This window comes from Trichomycterus rosablanca, chromosome 3 (assembly GCF_030014385.1).
Source record: "Trichomycterus rosablanca isolate fTriRos1 chromosome 3, fTriRos1.hap1, whole genome shotgun sequence".
In the NCBI taxonomy this organism is placed as follows: Eukaryota; Metazoa; Chordata; class Actinopteri; order Siluriformes; family Trichomycteridae; genus Trichomycterus; species Trichomycterus rosablanca.
In genome coordinates, this window is record NC_085990.1 from 26,993,451 (window position 1) to 27,016,604 (window position 23,154).

At 40.1% G+C, this 23,154-nt stretch overlaps 2 protein-coding genes across 10 annotated transcripts in view; one reads left to right on the plus strand and one right to left on the minus strand.

Moving 5' to 3' along the window:
• Window positions 1-2,411: 2,411 nt before the first annotated feature.
• On the plus strand, window positions 2,412-15,960 carry pdss1 (prenyl (decaprenyl) diphosphate synthase, subunit 1). 3 transcript variants are annotated; one of them, XR_010011306.1, is made up of 13 exons: window positions 2,412-2,653; window positions 2,766-2,923; window positions 7,225-7,268; window positions 7,357-7,486; window positions 8,901-9,031; window positions 10,032-10,173; window positions 10,291-10,402; window positions 10,495-10,604; window positions 10,688-10,768; window positions 11,376-11,489; window positions 12,443-12,523; window positions 15,201-15,587; window positions 15,736-15,960. XR_010011306.1 is itself a non-coding variant. In XM_062992019.1 (12 exons), exons 2-12 carry the CDS (start codon window positions 2,789-2,791, stop codon window positions 15,339-15,341), a joined length of 1,221 nt encoding a protein of 406 aa, XP_062848089.1. In that variant the 5' UTR covers window positions 2,412-2,653; window positions 2,766-2,788; the 3' UTR covers window positions 15,342-15,960. The 3 variants fall into 3 exon arrangements, 2 of the variants coding, with proteins under 2 accessions (XP_062848089.1, XP_062848090.1); XM_062992019.1 differs by having other exon boundaries at window positions 15,201-15,960; XM_062992020.1 differs by having other exon boundaries at window positions 8,904-9,031; window positions 15,201-15,960.
• Window positions 15,961-17,515: 1,555 nt separating this feature from the next.
• The window catches only part of abi1a (abl-interactor 1a), a 110,831-nt gene continuing 105,192 nt past the window's right edge, over window positions 17,516-23,154 (minus strand). For all 7 annotated transcript variants that reach the window (XM_062991130.1, XM_062991127.1, XM_062991125.1 and 4 more), the window contains one exon: window positions 17,516-21,181. In XM_062991130.1, coding sequence (XP_062847200.1) covers window positions 21,009-21,181 — 173 coding nt within the window. In that variant the 3' untranslated portion in view covers window positions 17,516-21,008. The remainder of the gene's footprint in view (window positions 21,182-23,154) is intronic.

Here is a 23,154-nt window from a genome sequence, read left to right on the forward strand (position 1 = left end):
AATATGCAAATCCCATTTCTCATTAATTCACACAAAATTACTGAACAGACCGAAGAGAAAAAACATTCTGCCTTTGTTTTAACTCTTTATAAAAATGCGTTATCATTGAATAACAGTTTGGAATAAACTATTATTATTAATTATTGATTATGTTTAATGTATGTTTTATAACATTTTCAATTATTTTATGCAGTCTTTTATGGTTTAACAGTAGTATTATTTTTAAATACTACATTGCAGTAAGACAATGGTTTTGCAACAATAAAAGTAAACCATTTGGGCTTTAAAAGCTATTGCTTTTATAGGATGATTTTTTAAATACCCTGAAAAACACCTATTTAGAGTTTTCTGTTTCAGTCATGACCACTTTCTCTCCCTGAACCACCTCATCTATGTATAATCTTACTTGAATATACATACAATACTAGGTGCATTAAATGCTTTAAATGTCCCCTATGTGAAAGTGAGTGACACTGTTATGAATTGGCACCCTGTCCATGAAATGAACTCACTATCCATTCCCAGAAGTAGTTCCCAGTCATGATTAAGGTAGGAGAAAATGGGGGACTAAAATAAATAAATAAATGAACTTATAAATTAATAATTAGTATAAAAAATTTTTAAATGAATGAGTTAGCCCAACTGTCAGCAGGGTACTTTTATGTACAATCCCAAATCAGAAAAATGCAAATAAAATAAAAATACAGTGTTCCTTACATTTATATTTACTTTTATTTGATTGCAGACAGTTTGAACCTGATATATTTCATGTTTTGTCTGCTCAACTTCATTTCATTTGTTAATATACCTCCATTCTTGCATTTCAGGCCTGCAACATGGCAATTTAGGGCTAGTAATGAGGTGAAAAAACTAAATAATGATGTGATTCCAAACAGGTGACTGTAATCATGGTATGGTACAAAAGCAGAATCCAGGAAAGGCTGAGTCTTTGATGAGCAAAGATGGCCAGAGGATCTCCAGTTTGTCAATAAATGCATAAAAAAAAATTTGTAAAAACAATGTACCTCAAAGAAAGATTGAAAAGGAATTTGTATATTTCACCCTCTACAGTGCATAATATCATTAAATGATTCAAGGAATCCGACATCATTCTGATCGTGTCATTTTCTGCTCTCTAATAACGCTCCGGTCGTTTTAAACCACAACGCATGCAATGGGTAAATGTTCCAGCCAGCTTCCGGCATAGTGATGAAGCGTCGCTCCCTACTTAAAATGGTGGAATACCCTATGTAGTGCACTTCACAGTAACAGATAATGTGAATGGAACGCTCCTACAGAATTGGCGCTAATGATTGAAAGAACCGCTTTCTGAACCAATCAGACCTTCTGATTTTAATGTTTAGTAAGAAATGCAGTTATTTGTATTTATTTAGTTTGCAGCGTCACACAGATGATGTGTCAATGAAACGCTTGATTGGCTTTCTAACGAGTTCGTGTTTTACCGGGAAAAGTTTGGAGGTTTTTAATTATAAGCACATTTACAAAATAACGGATTATATTCCTAATGGGACACACGGATATAAATTAAATAGCATCTGGAACAACATAAGCTAAGGTAAGCAGTATTGTGGATTTTTTGCTGTGTTTGGGATTTTGGCTGCTGTGCAGTAATTTGCAATGAAAACAAAACGTATCAGTTGAAGCTTTTAACTGGTACTTAGGAAAGTAAAGGCACTAGTAAAACGGCAAAATACAGTCGCTAATCTGTTGTTGTTTTTATCTAAACTAACATATTATTTGTTTATTTCTACGCTACATTTCCAATATATATTTTGTGTTTACAGACATCCCAAGTCTCCCGGAAGTTCCGGGAGTCTCCCGCATATAGATAGCGGCTCCCTGATGCCCGCAAGTCAGATAAAATCTCCCGGAATCTAGAACGAGCGGCCAAGAGCGACACACACACACGCGCACATGTATTAAATACGTTATCTGATATACAATCTAGCGCACTGTGTAGGGAACATAAATCTATGATCAAATATACTGTACAATCTTGTGCACTATGTAGGGAACATAATTAATTATGTAATACACTATCTAGTGCACTGTGTAAGGAACAAAAATTATCATCTAGTTATACTTTCTAGTACACTATGTAGGGAACATAAATCCGTGATCTGATATACAATCTAGTGCACTACGTAGGGAACATAAATTCATATCTAAAATACTATCTAGTGCACTATGTAGGGAACATAAATCCGTTAACTAGTACGCTACCTAAAGCATTATGTAAGAAACATAAGTCTATTATCTAGTACACTATTTAGTGCACTAAGTAAGGAACATAAATTCTTTTCTAATATACAATCTAGTGCACTATGTAGGGAACATGAATCTATTATCTTTCACACTATCTAGTGCACTATGTGTTTGTGACGCGAACAGCTAACTTAGTAGCTCAGTTAGCAGCTCCTAAAAGTTCTGTTATCACCCATGTCCTTTGGTGTGTGCGAGAGCTTCTTTCGTATGTTTGTGGGGGGGTACCTCCCTGAAATGGGTTTTTGCAACTTGGGATATCTGTGTATATTATATTGACCCGTGACTTGACTCGGACTCTAGCCTAAAGACTCGTGACTGGACTGGGACTCGTATTTTGTGACTTGTGAACATCTCTGCTGGGTTTACGGTTTGGTGGTTTTTATAATTTCCTTTTAGCACGACAGGCGTTAATACTTTTATTTTGAAAGGAGTAGCTGAAGAGGAGCGGAAGTGATGATCGTGATTGTGGCTGGTTTTAGGTTGGTACCGGTACAGGGGGAACATGGCGGTGCAGTGGATGCAGTGTGGGAGGAGATGGTACAGAGGAATCACTGAAGTCTTCTCCTGCAGTGCACTGAGAGTAACACCAGCATGTTCTAACAGAGGAGCTGGTACTGGTTTACACTCACTGTCTCAGGTACTGAGAGCTTATTCTGTATTTATAATGCTACAGTCATTCAGTCAGTCATGCTGTCAGAGAGAAGGTCATTCAGTCTGCACTCACATTACTAATACAGCTGCACACTTCTGCTCCTAGCAGCATTTTACTCAATAAAAATAACACACTATGAATAAAACACTTAAATATGCATCGTTTTGCAAATTGTCATGCACTGGGTTTGTTTATTTGTTTCATTTAGAACTAATATAACTAAATTTGTAGTTCTGTCATGAATGTAACCAGGGTGTGTAAAACATGACCTTAAAATCCTAATGAATAATATTTGCAGTAATTTTTGCACATGTTGCACTTTAATATACGTTTAATTTAGCAAAGGAATATAAATTGTGCATGAAAGTGTGCAGAAGTTTGTTCTCTATCAAACAAACAAACAAGCAGGGGTGTCCAGATTGTAGTTCTTCACATTTTGGCCACAGACACACACAGACAGACAGGAGTGGGCACTTGTTGGTGCTGTACAGTGGTACCTTGTAACTCAATGCTTCCCTTAAACTCAACGTGGGTGCGACTGCTGCTTTGTTCAGCGCTCGGCTTGAGCGGTGCAGTGAAACGTCATCAAAGTGCGAATACGAGACGAATCTGCGTTTGTGTGGAATAACCGTCAAATCCACTCTGAAAGGGGCGCCCAGGTGGCGCAGCGGGATATTCCGCTTGCGCACCAGCACCAGTTGCCACCGGTCGGCTGGGTGCCATCTAGCGGGCATAATTGGCAGTGCCTGCAGCAGATACTAATTGGCCACCGTATCTGCAGGGTGGGGGCCGGACTATGTGTGGGTGGGTGGGTCTTCATACGCTGTGTAAGGACCCTGATTGGCGGAAGAGACGCCTGTGCAGAGTGCAGGGCCGAGAAGAGGCGTGTACAGCGACGTGCTCTCCTCGGATGCAATCTGGTATCTCTCAGCAGCAGAAGACAAAAAATTTAGTGCGCTAAATCGGGAGGAAAATGGGGAGAAAATGCATTTAAGAAAAAATCCACTCTGAAAGTGTCCACATGTATCTGTGTTTATTTGGATTTTCCTCCTGTTTCACTTATAAACTTGTGTTATAGCTTGGGGTGCTGAGAAACTGTGAGAATCAGCTTTTCTTAGAGAGTCTAAAACACTTATCATTTAAAAAAAAGCTTAATGTGACTTAATGTAGCCTTAATGTAAGTCTAAAATATATGCAGTTCCACGTGGAACACATCAACAGGTTTTCCATACATCCGTATGGGAAAAAATACCTTTTAAACTCAACGCCACTCTCAGAACCAATTGACGTTGAGTTTCAAGGTACCACTGTATTAACCTTCTAGTCAGTAGTCCAGTGTCTTACCGGCTGAGCTACACAGTGGGTAGACTAGTTGATAGACATTTAGGCTATCAATCAAAAGACTGTAGGTTTAAATCCCGTCTCTGCCCTGCAGCCACTGTTGGGCCCTTGAACAAGACCCTTAACCCTGTCTGGCTGACCCTGTGCTCTGACCCCACCTTGGAAAAAAAGCATGTCATTGTACTGTCCAAGTGTATACAGTGTATCACAAAAATGAGTACACCCCTCACATTTCTGCAGATATTTAAGTATATCTTTTCATGGGACAACACTGACAAAATGACACTTTGACACAATGAAAAGTAGTCTGTGTGCAGCTTATATAACAGTGTAAATTTATTCTTCCCTCAAAATAACTCAATATACAGCCATTAATGTCTAAACCACCGGCAACAAAAGTGAGTACACCCCTTAGTGAAAGTTTCTGAAGTGTCAATATTTTGTGTGGCCATCATTATTTCCCAGAACTGCCTTAACTCTCCTGGGCATGGAGTTTACCAGAGCTTCACAGGTTGCCACTGGAATGCTTTTCCACTCCTCCATGACGACATCACGGAGCTGGCGGATATTCGAGACTTTGCGCTCCTCCACCTTCCACTTGAGGATGCCCCAAAGATGTTCTATTGGGTTTAGGTCTAGAGACATGCTTGGCCAGTCCATCACCTTTACCCTCAGCCTCTTCAATAAAGCAGTGGTCGTCTTAGAGGTGTGTTTGGGGTCATTATCATGCTGGAACACTGCCCTGCGACCCAGTTTCCGGAGGGAGGGGATCATGCTCTGCTTCAGTATTTCACAGTACATATTGGAGTTCATGTGTCCCTCAATGAAATGTAACTCCCCAACACCTGCTGCACTCATGCAGCCCCAGACCATGGCATTCCCACCACCATGCTTGACTGTAGGCATGACACACTTATCTTTGTACTCCTCACCTGATTGCCACCACACATGCTTGAGACCATCTGAATCAAACAAATTAATCTTGGTCTCATCAGACCATAGGACATGGTTCCAGTAATCCATGTCCTTTGTTGACATGTCTTCAGCAAACTGTTTGCGGGCTTTCTTGTGTAGAGACTTCAGAAGAGGCTTCCTTCTGGGGTGACAGCCATGCAGACCAATTTGATGTAGTGTGCGGCGTATGGTCTGAACACTGACAGGCTGACCCCCCACCTTTTCAATCTCTGCAGCAATGCTGACAGCACTCCTGCGCCTATCTTTCAAAGACAGCAGTTGGATGTGACGCTGAGCACGTGCACTCAGCTTCTTTGGACGACCAACGCGAGGTCTGTTCTGAGTGGACCCTGCTCTTTTAAAACGCTGGATGATCTTGGCCACTGTGCTGCAGCTCAGTTTCAGGGTGTTGGCAATCTTCTTGTAGCCTTGGCCATCTTCATGTAGCGCAACAATTCGTCTTTTAAGATCCTCAGAGAGTTCTTTGCCATGAGGTGCCATGTTGGAACTTTCAGTGACCAGTATGAGAGAGTGTGAGAGCTGTACTACTAAATTGAACACACCTGCTCCCTATGCACACCTGAGACCTAGTAACACTAACAAATCACATGATATTTTGGAGGGAAAATGACAAGCAGTGCTCAATTTGGACATTTAGGGGTGTAGTCTCTTAGGGGTGTACTCACTTTTGTTGCTGGTGGTTTAGACATTAATGGCTGTATATTGAGTTATTTTGAGGGAAGAATAAATTTACACTGTTATATAAGCTGCACACAGACTACTTTTCATTGTGTCAAAGTGTCATTTTGTCAGTGTTGTCCCATGAAAAGATATACTTAAATATCTGCAGAAATGTGAGGGGTGTACTCACTTTTGTGATACACTGTATATCATAGTATGACAAATAAAGGTATTCAATTCCGTTCTATTTGACATGTCTATTGCCCCACAGCTCACGTTTTGAACTTTTTGAATGCAAAAATACACCTGATGAAGCCAAGTAGTAACATTGAATTGAAGCAGTATCACAAATGAGAGGAAGCTAAGTTTCCTGCACAGTGATTTCATTGTCAATATAAATTTAAATGCAATTCTGTTTTACAAGACTGTTTTGTGTTACAGGACAGCTGTAGCTCAGCGGTTAAGGTACTTGACTAGTAATCAGGAGGTTGCCTGTTCAAGCCCCACCACCGCCAAGTTGCTTCTGTTAGGCCTCTGAGCAATGGCCTTAACCCTTAATTGCTCAAATTGTATTCAATGATAATTGTAAGTCGCTTTGGAAAGAAGCGTCTGCTAAATGTCAAAAAATGTAAATGTAATGTTATGTTTTGTTTGATCATTCTGAAAGCAACTGAAAGGGGGCGATTACTTTTTGACACCATGTATGTGGCTATTAGGAACACCACTCTTACTCTGGCTACAGACCCTATGATTCTAGATGTTGACATGACTGCATCACATATTTGCTGCAGGTGTTGTCAGCTGCACATCTTTCTTAAATGTGCTCTATTGGATTCGGATCTGGTAACTGGGGAGGTCATAAAAGCACACTGAACTTTTTTATCATCATGCCAATCTCTGAGATGTTATCAGCAGGATCAATTTGTGCCAACTAACACCAATTGTTGGGTTCAAGTATTTGTGGTGTTTACACCAATTTTTGACTCTACAAGTGTATTTCTTCAAACTGTTCCGTTTTGGCAAGCCTGTGCCCACTGTAGCCTCAGAGATCATCTGCAGTTTCTGACACACTCAAACCAGCCTGGCACCAAACACCAGATCAAAGTTCCTCAGATGTTTGATGTGAACATTCCCTAAAGCTCTTGTCGTGTGTCCATATGATTTTATTTATTGAACTGCTACCACACGACTGTCAAAGTGAATAATAACACAAATAAGCAGGTGTAAAGGGTTCCTAATAATATGGAATGTGTAAAAGGTTCAGTTTCATATGAGGCTAAAGAAAGAACTAATGTTTTAATATCCTCTAGGTTAGACATCTACATGTACCAGTTAGAACCAACACTTTTGCAAGGTTAGTATGTGATAAATGCTGATATGTGTTTGTTACTGAGTTGAATTGTCAGTGTAACTGTGTTTTTTTTTATCTTTGTGTTGTGTAGGTACAGAAGTAGATTTTTTCATCCAGTGACAAGTTGCAGTAGCTGTAGGATACACAGTGACACAAAGCCAAAAGATCCTTTTTCACTTGCACAAGATGACCTCAACAACTTATATGAGGATATTAAAAAGGTGTGTTTAAATTGTGGACATAGGTTACACTTGCAATCAGAAAAATTCAACCCCCAACTTTAGATCATACAGAGTACCAGTATGTTTTGAGTTTGGCAATATTATATAGGGGTTGGTTGATAACTGATACAAACTTAATTGTATTTCTTTAAATATATTTTAAAAAAAAGAATAGAATGCCATGCCTGTAACACACTCCAAAAAATTGAGACGGATGTGAAATAAGTCCAAGGTGATACAATTAACACTGTTTAGGAAGGTTGCACAATTAGAAGTTTAACTGATAACAGGTAAAGTCATTAAGTTTGAGTATAAAAAGAGTATACCACTTTGTGCCAAACTTTGTGAAAGAAATGTCAGTCAGTTCGAAGACAATGCTTCTCAGCACAAGATTGCAAAGTATTTAGGTCTTTCACCATCTACAGTTCATAATATCATAAAAAGATTTAGGAATTCAGGGGAAATCTAGAGGCCAAGGGTCGAAACCACTGCTGAATGTGCGTGGCCATCAAGTCTTCAGGTGGTACTGTTTGAAAATTTGTCACGCTACCATGCTACCAACAAAGCCACTTGGGTTTAAGAGTACTTTGAAAAGTTACTTAACACAGTCTACTGCTGCTTCAAGAGATGCAACCTGAAACTGCATTATGCAAAGAGGAAGCCATATATTATTTTGCACGGAAATGGCGGCAAGTTCTCTGGGCCCCAAGTCATCTGAGATGGACTGCAAGACAGTGGAAACATGTTCTGTGGGCAGTGATGGCTCAGTGGTTAGTGTACTGGACTAGTAATCAGAAGGTTGCTAGTTCAAACCCAATCATTGCTATGTTGCCACTGTTGGGCCCCTGAGCAACGTTTTTGACCCTCACTTGCTCAAATTATAATTGGTCACAATTGTAAAGCGTCTGTTAAAGGTTGTAAATGTTCTGTGGTCAGGTGAGTCCACGTTTCGGGTTGTTTTTGGGAACAACGCATGTCAGATTTTATGTGCTGACGTCAGAAAGTGCAAAAAACTGCATATGTGATGGCATGGAGGTGCAACAGGGCCCATGGTATGGGTGATCTGCATATATGTTAAGGTACCATTGATGTGGAGGCTTATACTAATGTTTTGTTGAGACATGTTGCCGTTAAGATGATGGTGTTTTTCTAAAAACTATATATATATTTTTTTTTTAGCAATCTACACTTAACCACCACAGACGTGCACATGTCTACTGATGTGTGCTCGGTCACCAACCTCAAAAGTCTCTTATTCACAAAGGTATTCAGGCTGTTGAGTGCCCCCACTTAGACTCAAACACAGGTCTCGAACACAGTTCTGCACAATGGGGAGCAAGCTTCTGAAATTCTGAAGCATATTTCATGGCTTAAGCTGCACCTGATTTTAACACTGTGTAACTTTGTGATCCAGCAGCTGCTGATGTCCAAAGCGGAGCTGAAAGCACTGTGTGATTATTACTTTGATGGCAAGGGTAAGGCGTTTCGACCCATGATTGTGGTGCTAATGGCCAGAGCCTGCAACATTCACAGCAACAAAAACGGGTAAGTCTAAAAACCCTTCTCTTTTAATGAGCATGTAGCTGTGTGTGTGTGTCTGTGTGTTTGTGTGAGTGTGAGTGTATGACTGACTGAGTTACTGACTAACTGAGTGAGTGGACTGAATGGCAAGGCAGGCTCCAGGTTGAGCAGAAGGAGCTTTTACATCCTAGGAGTTGCTTTACATACACCCCGCAGTGGTGTTTCTGTCTTGCCCAGTGTTAGCAGGTGGAGGCAGACTGGTTACCATTACCAGGATAAAGCAGTTGATAAAAATGCAATGAAATTAAAAACTTTGGTTGAACAAGGTCTGCATGCCACTAAAAATCAATCTTATAGGGCACAACCTGTTAAAATATATAAGCAAAAGAAAAGAAAATGATCTGCTTTATACAGCATTGTGGTCCAATTTTTATCCTACATATGATAAAGTGACATCATAAATTAGAGTCTGCAAGTGGCAAAGGAATTATGAAAATGCAAAAAAGAATAAGCATATTAATATTCACAGTGCTGTAAAGTTGCTTCCTAATTGCTTCAGTTTTTGCACATGTATTATTTACTTAATAAACACAAAAAGACCCAAGTAAACACAAAATGCTTTTTGTTAATTGATTAATTAGTTTTTTAACAATAACAAAAATGCTGTTTGCACACTTTAGCTACTAAATCAACCAGTTACTGTTGTTACTGTTAAGGGTGGCACAACCATGTTATTAGGTTTAGGGGTAATATAGGTTTTCAATAAATCCTTATCTTAAACAAATGGAAATAATCATTTAAAAGATGTATTTTGTGCTTACTCATGTTGTCGTATAGTAAAATCAGTTGAAAAATATGAAACATTTAAATATGACATTAGCAAAAATAGAAGAACTCGGGGAGCAAATACTTTTTCACCTCACTGTAGATGTGATTGGCATAGAACCACTGTTTCAGAACTGTAATAAAAGGTTAATGATACTTTCACACAACTTTCTTTTAATACTGGCTTTGCTTTTCTCAGAGATCTTCTCCCAGCTCAGCGCTCTATAGCCATGATCTCAGAGATGATCCACACTGCCAGCTTGGTGCACGATGACGTTATCGATGGTGCTGATATGAGGAGAGGAAAGACCACCATTAACGAGGTGTGGGGGGAGAGAAAGGTCAGTGTAATCTGGTTTCTCAGCACTAGAGCTTTACACAGCTTTTATGATTTAATACAGAGCAGTTATATTTACAATGTGTGTGTAAACTGTGTGTGCTTTTACTTGGGTACAAAGGCCATCCTGGCTGGAGATTTCATCCTGTCTACAGCGTCTATGGCACTCGCTCGCATCGGCAACAACGCAGTCGTGTCTGTACTCTCCCAGGTTATAGAGGACCTGGTAAGAGGTAGGACTTGACATGTTTGGCCTTCTGTGTGCTCGCTCTGTCAGAATTACTCAAGCAGGCTGACATTATTACATGTATATGTGTGTTTGCAGGTGAATTTATGCAACTGGGATCCAAAGAGAACGAGAATGAGAGGTTTAAACACTATCTAGAGAAAACGTTCAAGAAGACGGCCAGTCTGATAGCGAACAGCTGTAAAGCAGTATGTACGTTCTGTCCTCACATCAATAGCACCCTGTCGGAAGGGACAGGGAGACACTTACCTTGTTTCCTCTGTACCTACAGGTGTCAATTCTGGTCAGCTCGGATCCTGAGGTTCACGAGATCGCTTACCAGTATGGCCGAAACGTAGGCATTGCCTTCCAGGTGAGTTCCTGCGCTTCATCAGCCACAGTTTTAATAAATACACTATGTGGACACCCCTCATAATCACTGACTTACCCATAGCACACTTTGGGCAAGGCCCTTTCTTGTTTCAGCATGATACATAAATATTACAAACAGCTCTGACCTCAACCCTTACTGAACAGCCTTGGAATGAATTAGAATGTTGATTGTAAGCCAGGCCTTCAAGTCCAGTGTTAGTGCCTGACCTTACATATGCTTATGCAACTCATTTTGAGTAACTACTGGCTTCTCCTTCACTGTACATTTAATATTTTAATTTCTGTTAATTAATATAAGTCAGCAGGCACTCTGGTGGTAAAATACGCTAGCCCACTATTGCTGAGATCTGGGGTTCTAATGAGATGGGACTTCTATACAAACATGATTGTCTATGTGTGGAGTAGAGTAGTTATTGGCCAACCTGTCATAGCCCAGTGTGCTCTCTCAGCATACATGCCTGGATAAAATAAGGAGGGTTGGGTCAGGAAGAAAATATGGTGTAAAAACCTTGCCAAATTAGGTAGGCTAACCAGAATGATCCACTGTGGTGACCCCTTGACTTATTCATTGCTCTTGTTTTATTTAGCTGGTGGATGACGTGCTGGACTTCACATCGTGTGCTAATCACCTGGGCAAGCCTTCAGCTGCAGATCTGAAACTGGGTTTGGCCACCGGACCTGTTCTGTTTGCTTGTAAACAGGTACTATATCTATACCAGGTCTTCTTTTCTCTCTCTATATATATAAACCACCTCCTTGTTTCTACACTCACTGTCCATTTTATCAGCTCCACTTACCATATAGAAGCACTTTGTAGTTCTACAATTACTGACTGTAGTACATCTATTTCTCTACATACTGTGTTAGCCTGCTTTCACCCTGTTCTTCAATGGTCAGGACCCCCACAGGACCACAACAGTGCAGGTATTACTTAGGTTGTGGATGATTCTCAGCACTGCAGTGACACTGACATGGTGGTGGTGTGTTAGTGTATGTTGTGCTGGTATGAGTGGATCAGACACAGCAGCTCTGATGGAGTTTTTAAACACCTAACTGTCACTGCTGGACTGAGAATAGCCCACCAACCAAAAATATATCCAGCCAACAGCGCCCCGTGGGCAGCGTCATGTGACCACTGATGAAGGTCTAGAAGATGACCAACTCAAACAGCAGCAATAGATGAGCGATCGTCTCTGACTTTACATCTACACGGTGAACCAACTAGGTAGGAGTGTCTAATAGAGTGGACAGTGAGTGGACACAATATTTAAAACCTCCAGCAGTGCTGCTGTGTCTGACCCACTCATACCAGCACAACACACACTAACACACCACCACCATGTCAATGATCCACCACTTAAATAATACCTACTCTGTGGTGGTCCTGTGGGAGTCCTGACCATTGAAGAACAGGGTAAAAGCAGGCTAAAAAGGTATGTAGCAAAACAGATGGACTACAGTCAGTAATTGTGGAACTACAAAGTGCTTCTATATGGTAAGTGGAGCTGATAAAATGGACAGTGATTGTAGAAACAAGGAGGTGGTTTTAATGTTATGGCTGATCAGTGTTCTGACCGTTGGTCTGGGTAAGATGGGAACTCCATCTCCAGTTGTTTGCTTTTGTTTTATGAGCTCTCTTTATCTCCTCTAACAGTTTCCTGAACTGCACTCTATGATAATGAGACGCTTCGATTCAGAAGGAGACGTGGATCGGGCCTGGCAATACGTCCTGGAGGTGAGGGCAACCACAGAGAGTTGGCATGGTCTGTAAAAAGCTATTAGAGAGTACATTAAAGGAACAAAACGTCTGCAGATTTTCTGAAATGCACTTTCAAATGATCATGTTGCACTCTGGCTTTCAGCCATCATCTCCTCTTGTAGCTGTAAGAGAGAAGTGAAAAGTTTAGACACACTTATGAGGAAATTGTCATGGCAGTCCACTAATTATTTTTTAGCAGGCTGACAACCATGTGACCTATGTACCAGATAAGTCTTTAAATAAATGATAACCTAATTGGGTAAAAACCTTTAATCATGTCTCCTACGGGATATTAAAATTTCTGGCACACACTGCCTGTTTTAGGGTTAAATATTTTAGGAGTGGACACTAGTGCTGCTTTTCCACTGCACTGTACCCTATGGTATGGGCGCTCTGGATTCCATGAGCTCACATTTAGTGGTTGTTTCCATTGCCAAGTGACCCGTACTGTAAGTACCCGTTCTAAAATTGAGCAGGAAACAAGCGTACCAAATTGGGCAGTGTGGGTGGCTCAAGAAAGACTGTGGATTGGTCAAACAGAAGTTGTGTAAAATATAACAAGCTACATACTGCTATAGGTTATAGTTACAGTGGTGTATTTGCTCAGTGTTTAATAATGTGCACACTGACAGTTATTATATAATAATTTATATGATTATTTTCAATGTGTATAACAGTCCATATTGTCATTTGATAATGTATATGGGCTTGCCTGATGATGGACCACAGTTGGTGGCTTCTCTGTTTAACTAAGACTTGTTTGACTTGATTGAAAATGCATGTGCTGTCCTGCCAAGGAAAAAAATCCCAACATGTTCATTTATGCTGAAAGGAATTTTTCTTTATGTCAGTGGATCCGCCATTAATTCAGCTGCTAAAACATGAGTGTTACTGTGCACAGTCAAGCAAGCTTTACGTCACTATCAGTGATGGCATAGTTACCTTGAAAAAGTAATCTGATTACTGATTACTCCTTTAAAAAGTAACTTGGTTACTTTATGGATTACTTGATTTTAAAAGTAACTAAGTTAGATTACAAGTTACTTTATTAGTTATATAACGTGGTCTGCTAATGTATCCCATAATGCAACTGTTGGCGATTAAAGCGGAATAAGAAACAAGAAGTGTAAGTAAGATAAATAAAATATTTTTTTTTAAAGACAAATAAATAACAAAAAGACGATAAATATCCTAAATTTTGGCGAGTGGGGTTTGTAATGAGTCTGTAACTATGGTGATATTACGTCATCACGTCCCCATGTCGTCACTTGACGTTGGTAAGATGTACTTCTTTAACGGCCAAATAGTGCATACTTCTAAGTGTATACTACTAAGTATGCTATTCCGGACGCAGCCCGTGACTTCATTGTCGCATAGGACAGACGTCACTCCCCGAGACGCAAGAAGAAAGCAAAAATATATCTTTTTACTAAGGAAAATGACAAAAATAGTAACGCACAGTAACTTGGATAAGTAATTTTAATCTGATTACTGGATTGGAAATAGTAACGCGTTAGATTACTCGTTACTGAAAAATGTGGTCAGATTAGAGTAACGCGTTACTTACCATCAGTGGTCACTATGGACTTTAAAAGGCGTCACTCCAAACTGAGCACTTAAAGCTGCATGAGCAGAGATAGCCTACTGGAGGAAAGTTTTAAATCAGATAAAACAAAGATTATTTGGACACAAGTGTGTCTGAGGCATTTAACCCCAACAACACAGTACCTACTGTCAGCCATGCTATTGTAAGTCTCATATTAAAATAGTTTGACAAGTCTTCTTGGAGGAACTCTCAATTGCCTGCACAGAACCATGACCTCCACTAAATAGCTTTGAAATGGGATGTCCAACAAACTCATGGTCAGGTGTCCACATACTTCAGTCTTGGCCATATAGTGTATACATCGATATACTGCTACCCATTTGCTCAGCGTGTCATGTTCTTTATGGTAAAGTAAGGGCGCATTTACATGAGCAGTGTTTTGTGTGATCTTATTGCAAGCCTCGGTGCTAATTGTCGCTTTGTTCAGTGCTTGGCTAAAGCATAAAGTGTAAATATGAGACAAATGTGCATTTGTGTGAAAAAAAAATGTCATTCATTCTGAAAGCATCCACATAGATCTACGTTTAGCTGTATTTTCTTCTTTGTTTCACTTTTAAACTTGTGTTATCGCTCGGGGTGATGAAAAATTGTGAGAATCAGCTCTTCCAAGAGTCTAAAACACTCATTGTTAAAACAAAAGCTTAATGTGGATTAATTTATTGAATGAACGACATAGGAACACTAAACTTCTCTTAATTAGCCTATTCACGGTCATAAGTTTTTTACACTAATTGAGTTCCTCTGTCGTTGTTTTAATACAATGTCACTTTAACCTTAACCACGTTAAGCATTGTTCATACTGCCCGAGTACGCTTTAATCACATCATATCAAACAGTTCGTCTCATTGGAGGCTCTTTAAAAAGGTCAGTGGCAAACTGGGTCAAAGTTCAATCAGGTGAACTTTGACCCTAATATGTGCCCTAATAAATAATCTGAAGATCTTCCAAATATATAGTGATTTTTTTGGAAACCTCGTAAATACACTTTTAAATTTTTCATTTAAAAGATTTTGTCTACAGCTGAATAATTTCTCTTCTTTATTACAGAGCGATGGAGTGGAGCAGACAAGTTACCTCGCCTTGCGGTACTGCCACGAAGCCACGCGTCAGATCAGCCGACTGCAGCCCTCACCCGAGCGCGACGCTCTGATCCGTCTCACAGAGCTCGTCCTCAAACGAGACAAATGAGCCTGGAGTCTCCGGATCGCCCACACAGGCAGCTACACAACTGTACCATGATTTACAAAAGTACACACATACAGCAGGATGCCCAGGTTCAGTCAGGCAGTCACGGCACGCTGCAGCACACACACGGTGTGTTAATGCTGGGACAACACTCGCTACACCATGCTGAATATGTCTGTCTAGAACTGATGTGGACACCTGCACCTTAAGAACTCCCCCAAAACAGCTAATTAAAGAAAGAAGGCCCTGGTAAGCATGGTGCAAATGATCGTGCGTACTGGTACGTGCGTTCAGCATCAGCATTTTTGGGTGACTGAAATATATTCGTTTTGCAAAAAACGAAGACGTGAAATATTTACACTGTATTGTACTGTACTGTACACTCCCTCTCCTGCAGAAGCCTGGCATCATGGTGGAGGAGGATGCGTGGAGTGATTTCAGGCATGATATGGCTGTGAGCCTTTATTACACCTCCAGAATGTCCGTCCAAGCCCCGCTGGCCAAATCGTGTCATGTTCTGAACGTTCAGCTCTGTCCTCAATGTGGTTTTACATCACTTATATGACAACAGCCTTAAATCATAAAAGATGTGATATTAAAAAAAGATATTTTATAAGTTTGACATCCTGACTGTGTTTATTTCTCTTAAATCATCATGCAGGTTGTTTTTATTGCACAATGGTTTATTATAAAAGACTGTACAGTTCATTACTCAATGCACATTATAAATACAGACTGATGTCGTCAGAGGCGGGTGTGGATAATAGCACCCTTTCAAATTTAGCAGGAACAATTTAAATGTGTAATATATGAGGGTTCTTCAAAAAGTTTCCACACTTTTTTAAACTATATTTATTAAGAATTTCAAAAACAAATGACATCATTTTCTACATAGTCGCCTTTCTATGCACTGCATTTTCCCAGCGTCGTACCAACGTTGTTAATGGCATCAGCAAACAGAAAATCTTCTTCCCCTAGAAGCTTCTTTGAGCGGTCCCAAAAGGTGATCAGATGCCGCTAAATCCGGACTATAAGCTCTCCCTGTCTCTCAGACACGACCAATTACTACTCCTCCCACCCTTACTGTTTTCAACGGAAATATAAAAGTGCGGAAACTTTTTGAAGATCCCTTGTAGAAAAGTGAAAGTAGTCCAGGCATTCAATCAGTCAGACTGACACTGACAGGAAAGGTTAAAGGAAAACTCCAGCTCCTGCAACCAAATCTACACAGCTGTAGCTGTTACTACTGATATGTTTCTGAATACGGAATAATAAAAAGCTTTATAGCTTTGTCATCAGAAGTCCTTTGAAGAGTCACCACACTTCCTAAAGTTCTTTAACACTTTTAGTACCATGTGCATTTGTCCTTTTAGATATAAGATTACTTTTTCACACAGTTGTTTGGTTTTGAATGCACATGGATACTACACATCACCAACCCTTACAGACAATGCAGGCAGCTGGAATGACACTATATGACCAGAACTAAGTTATGCGTATAGTGACCAGAGGAAATTCATTGTTTGGGGAACACTGCTGCAGTGTCTTTCTGTTGCAGCATGACTGTGTTCCTGTGCACAAAGCCAGGTCCATAAAGACATGTAGATGAACTCCAGCACGCACCAAGCCTTGACCTCAACCCTATTGAATGCCTTTTCACACACTTTTAAATCTTGTGAAAAGCCTTAAACTTCTAAAACTGGGGCAGCACGGTGGCTTGGTGGGTAGCACTGTTGCCTCACAGCAAGAAGGTCCTGGTTTCGATCCTGGTCCTTTCTGTGCGGAGTTTGCATGTTCTCCCCGTGTCTGTGTGGGTTTCCTCCGGAAGTTCAAAAACATAGTCAGGTTAATTGGAGACAGTGAATTGCCCTATAGGTGAATGGGTATGTGTATGTGTGTCTGCCCTGTGATGGACTGGCGCCCCATCCAGGGTGTTAGTGTGTGCCTTGCACCCATTGAAAAGCTGGGATAGCCCCCCCAACCGACCCCCCGGCCCTTAATGGATAAGCGGTTGAGAGTGAGTTCTAAAACTGAAGGAAATGTAATAATATAAAACCTCAGAGATTTTAGCAAACAGGGTTTTTTTGCAGTTACATACATGAAGTACAGATACAGAACCCATCTACAAACCCCATTTCCCAAAGAAGTTGGGACAAAAAAGAAGAATCTGTGATTCATTATTTTTTTTTGAATCTTTATTTAATGGGCAAAAGTACAAAAATTTCTAATGTTTTTAGTGATCAGCTTCATTTTATTTTGTAAATCTAAAAATCTAAACAAATTTGAAATCTGATTCCAGATGAGGGTATCATGATTGGGTATAAAAAGTAGGATCCACCAAAGGTGGATCTTGGATCTTGCCTCACCACTTGGTGCCAAACTTCATCAGATAATTGTGAATCAATTAAAAGAGAACACATAATTGCAATTAATGAGGTATTTTACCATCTAAGATGAATAAAATTGTAAAAAGATTCAGGGAATCTGAAAAAATCTTAGTCTAAGTAGGGCAAGGCTGGAAACCACTTCTGAATGTACATGACTTTTGAGTCCTTAGACAGAACTGAACAAGAAACCTTCATGCCACAGTGATAAATAAGGCCAAACAGGCTCTGGAGTACTTTAGAAAACTGTTTCTGTTTGTTTTGGGGGGGGGGGGGGAATGGACACCAGGTTCTCAGTGCCAATGACGGAAATGACCATCCAGACTATTCCTGATAAATGGTGCAAAAGCCAACATCCGTCATTGCATGAAGGTGCATCAGTGCCTCACGGCATGGGTGACTTGCATATGTGTAAAGGTACATTGACATATGCAAGGCGTGTATTGGGATGGCAAGACAGTACCAGGCCTCATTCTGTCTATGCTACAACCAACAGAATGTGTGTGCTTGACTGGCCTGCCTGCAGCTAGTGGAAAACAATGGTGCATCATGAAGTGGATAATTGGACAACGACCACCACAGACTGTTGAGCAGCTGAAGTCTCGTATGAAGTCAAACAATAATGGGCAAAAATTCCACTTGTAAAGCTGCAACAATTAGTGTCCTTGATTCCTAAACCATTATCAAGTCTCATTAGTAGGAAGGAAGGTGATGGAGCACATGGGTAAGCAAGCCTTTGATCCACTTCACAGATTCTTGTTTTTATTTGTTTTACATTTGACAAGATGTCCCAACTTTTCTAGAAATTGGGTTTGCAAAATATTTGGTGCTTGCCCTCTAGAAAATGCTGAGATTCGCTGCTGTAGGATCATAGTAACACAGTGGCACAAATGCTGTCTAATGCTGTGGGATTAGAGAATAGTTGGAAATGAGTTTAATTAAAAAATATTTGGACACAGAAGAATTTCAATACCAAAGCAGTTTAGGTCAAAAATACTTGTTCATTATTCTGTACAGAGAGTCCATATAAGGTTGTAAATACACTGTGATCACACTATGAATGAAATATAGCAGTTATTTGGGCTGATCAATGAGGATTGTTTACTGATCAAAGTACTTCTACTAATACTCCATTCTGTTCATTATTGGAAATACATACAGAAAATCATCTTGGCAGGTCTTTAAAAACTAAAACATTCTTAAAACTAATCAAATAAATCTAACTTCACATACATGTCCACATTTAAGTAGAAACAAGAGAATTTAAAATGTCTAAAAATAAAATCCACTGATACAGTATCAGGACCACATGTGATAAAATAAAAAAATAAAACTGGTGCCCACTGTATATGAGAGCTAATGGAAGTGAAATAAGGGTAACATTCGAGTTAAAATCTATACATATATATTTGTGTATATCATTTTCAGGCATGCTAAGTATGCTATGCTAAATCCGTTTCACAGCTACTGCCTCCAGTTAAACCAATCCTTTATAATGTGTTTACGTCATGTTGGAATCACAGAAACTACAGGGTCTAGACTGCTAAGAACTATTCGTTATCTAAAGCTGCATTCATGACCAAGTCTAAACTGGAGGGGCTAATTATGACAATCAGTCTGAACAAGACTGAGGCATGAACATCCTTTAAAAGCAGCACTGCAAGAAATAACAGCAGCTTTAATCTCTTTAATATCCATTTTAAACTGAATAAGCTCAGTGGTTAAGATAATGGACTAGTGAAGACCGCTGGTTCAAGTACCACCGCCACCACCAAGTTGCCACTTTTGGGCCCCTAAACATTTGAATGCTTGAATTGTGTTCAATCACAATTGTAAATTGTTTTGGATAAAAGCGTCTGCTAAATGATATAAATGTAAGCCTTAATGTTTTCTTATAAAAAAAATACTGCAACAGATCAATCATCTGCACTATAAAGTATCAAATAATGTATCTACTTCCCTTAAAATTTTACTGTAAGCTCATTTAAACACGCTTCTTTAACCTATAACTGCCGAGCAGCCTGTTTGTTTACACCCATTGCCCATATTTCATCTTTGGAATTTCTTTTTTTTTCTCTATTTTATTTATGCATTTTCTCCCAATTTAGCATAGTCAGTTTGTCTTCCGCTGCTGGGGGATCCCTGATTGCATTAGAGGAGGGTATATTGCTGCTCATGCCTCCTCCAAATTGCATGAAGCCCCAGCAGACCCCTTCTTTTCGCCCATGCACTCTGCACAGGTCCCTCTATCTGCTAATCAGGGTCCTTACACAGCGTTAGAAGACCCCACTACACAGTCCGGGCATCCCGCGCTAGCAGACATGGTGGCCAGTCAGTGCCAATTATGCCTGCTAGATGGTGCCCAGCCAGTGGGTGGCAACACTGAGTTTTGAAGTGAGGAGTTCAGAATCTCGGCGCTGGTGTGCTAGAGGAATGTCCCGCTGTGCCACCTGGGTGCCCCCATTTTTTTAATTTCTTTAAATCTAATTGTTGTGAACAGAACACTGAGTGAACAAATGTTAGAAAGTTAAGAGCTTCAGCTCATCAGACATTCTGGTTCCATCATGAACCCAGTAGTAAAGCTAATTTAACTTTTATATAATTAGAAATGATAAGTTAATAATAATGAAAGTAAATATATATTTGGTTGATTTTGAAGGGATCATTTTAGATTATGAGTTGGTATGTCTACATGGGCCAAATTACAGCTTAATGAATTTCATCATCATTTTCATGTTTTACCACTGTTTTATCCTGGTCAGGGTCGGATTGGGTCTGGTTTCCCCCAGAATTACAGAGCACAATGCAGTAACACACATCAGACAGGATGCCAATCATTTCTTTTCCAACTAGACCGTACAACGTCTTAAAAGTCACAAATCTAATTGCTGCAATTCTGCAATTCCAACATGAAGTAAACGCACTATCAGCAGGGTGAACTGCTACATTCAGGATTTGTTTGTTTGGTATTGGAATGGATGAGTTGGGAGTTTCTACTTTACGTTTACATCCACTGTAAAAGTTGTAAACAACATTCGCTGTAAAAACACTGGACGTGCTGTGGCTCACATTATGTATACACAGACTGAGCTGATCGGATCTGATCAGTGTATCATCTACCAGGTTTCATTATCTTATCTACTCCATCTTTCTCAGAACAACAAAATAAACTCTATCAGTAATGAATCAGGAGCGCACGTCGGCTCTACTGTAATGCACTTCTTTACACTGTGATCTGATTATGTTTAGCAAATATCATTCATATATCATGTTACAACGAGCCTCGTCAGTCATAGTGCATTATCGGTTCCACGTAGTTGCCGGGAAAGAGGCCGGTGACGCCGTTACACACTCCCTCGTACCAGCCGTCGTCGTTCTTCTTGATGATGTAGATGATGGCGCCTTCCATGAAGGACAGCTCGTCATCTTTATCCTTGATGTAGTCATAGATGGCCACCACTTAAAAGAGAGAGCAAATAGCAGGACGCCATGAGTAACACAAAAACAGTAACAGAACTAGTGTGCATTATCACATGACTTTTTACTGGTCGCGCTTATGTAACTGTCTTTAGTAACCCTCACAGAAACACACTTGCAAAGGACTTGCAGTAAGTTTGTGTTTTTTAAAATATTATTTGCTGGTTTAAACATGGTGGGTAGCACTGTCGCTTCACAGCAAGAAGGTCCTGGGTTCGATCCCCAGGCAGGGTGGTCCTTTCTGTGTGGAGTTTGCATGTTCTCCCAGTGTCTGTGTGGGTTTCCTCTGGGAGCTCCGGTTTCCTCCCACAGTCTAAAAACATGCAGTCAGTTTATTTTGAGACACTGAATTGCCCTATAGATGAATGGGTGTGTGTGTATGTGTGTCTGCCCTGCGATGGACTGGCACCCCGTCCAGGGTGTTACTGTGTGCCTTGTGCCCATTGAAACCCCCCCCAACGACCCTGATTGGATAAGCAGTTAAGACAGTGTGAGTGATTTAAACATATAGCAAATACACCTAGAATTTTTACCAGCTTCAGCCAGCTAGCTTCTTGGGCAGCCAGGATTTATTATTGGTGTTTTGGGTATTTACAGAGTTATATCCTATTTCAACACTTGTGGCTCTGTCTAATTGGTGCATTCAAACTAGATCTATTTATATATAGTACACACAAAAATGTAACCAGCTGTAGCTAATCATAATCACTAATGATAGATGACAGGGAAGTTATGTATAGGGACGTTCTTACCTATTCATTTTTTATCCAAGAAAAAATATGTTCTTAACATTTCGTGAGATTTGCAGAAATCATTAGGATTCCAAGACTGCCATGAAATGTGTTTGTGATCCTTGACAAATCACAGGCTTCAGAAAAGGGTGTTGAGACTGTGTGTTTCCTTACACACCAAATAACCAAAAGTATGTGGACACACTTTTAATTTCAAGTGTTTCAGACCTTCTTCACACAGTGTAAAACTACTTGTTAAAAAAGTGAAGGCTGTAATAGGAGGGGGGAGGCTCCATATTAATGCCAATGCTTTTGGAATAAAATGGCCTAGTCATGTGTCCACATACTTTTGTACATAAATAGTAACTCTGCAAGTGTTACTCTCTTTCTCTTTATATTGTATTCACCAACTGCATTATATAAATGAATAAATCTAAAATAAATGTAACATTTAATGCCAGCGACACTCTAAAAAATTTGGCCAGAATAAAGTTTATAGAATATTCGAGTTACACCAGAATAAAAGTTTAAAACAGTGTAAAGTAGTCGCTCAGGTGGCGCAGCGGTAAAAAGTACGCTAGCACACCAGGTGGGGTTTCTAATACATCGTTTCAAATCTCAGCTCTGCCTTCCGACTGGGCTGGGCGGCTGCATGAACAATGATAGGCTGTTGTTCATAGGAGTAAAAAGTCGGATCGTAGGTCCTCATAACTGGTGCAACTGACTCATGGCACCTGCACAGGGCTGAGGAATAATGCTGATGGGGGTGTGGCCGTCCGTACACAGTGCCCGTCAGTGTATGAACTCGACTCGTGCAGGTGAAAAATGCAGTCTGTACTGACGGTACGTGCCGGAGGGGGCGTATGTCAGTTGAGAGGCGTCCTCAGTCAGCGGTGGGTCGAATCAGCATAGAGGACGCAATCAGGTTAATTGGACACGACTAGATTAGGGGAGAAAATTGGGAAAAAGTAGTGTACAGTAAGCAGGTAAATGGGTAACAGGTGAAAGAATCGTGATTGTGTATAAAAGAAGGATCCACCAAAGGCTCAGTAGTTGCAAAGAAAAAGGGGTTATTGTTCACCACTTTGTGCCAAACTTTGTAAGAGAATTGTCAATTAGTTGAAAAAGAACATTTCTCAATGCAGAGTAAAAATTATTGTATTTTACCATCAACCGTACATAATATTGTGAAAAGATTCAGGGAATCTCATTCAGTGGGATTTG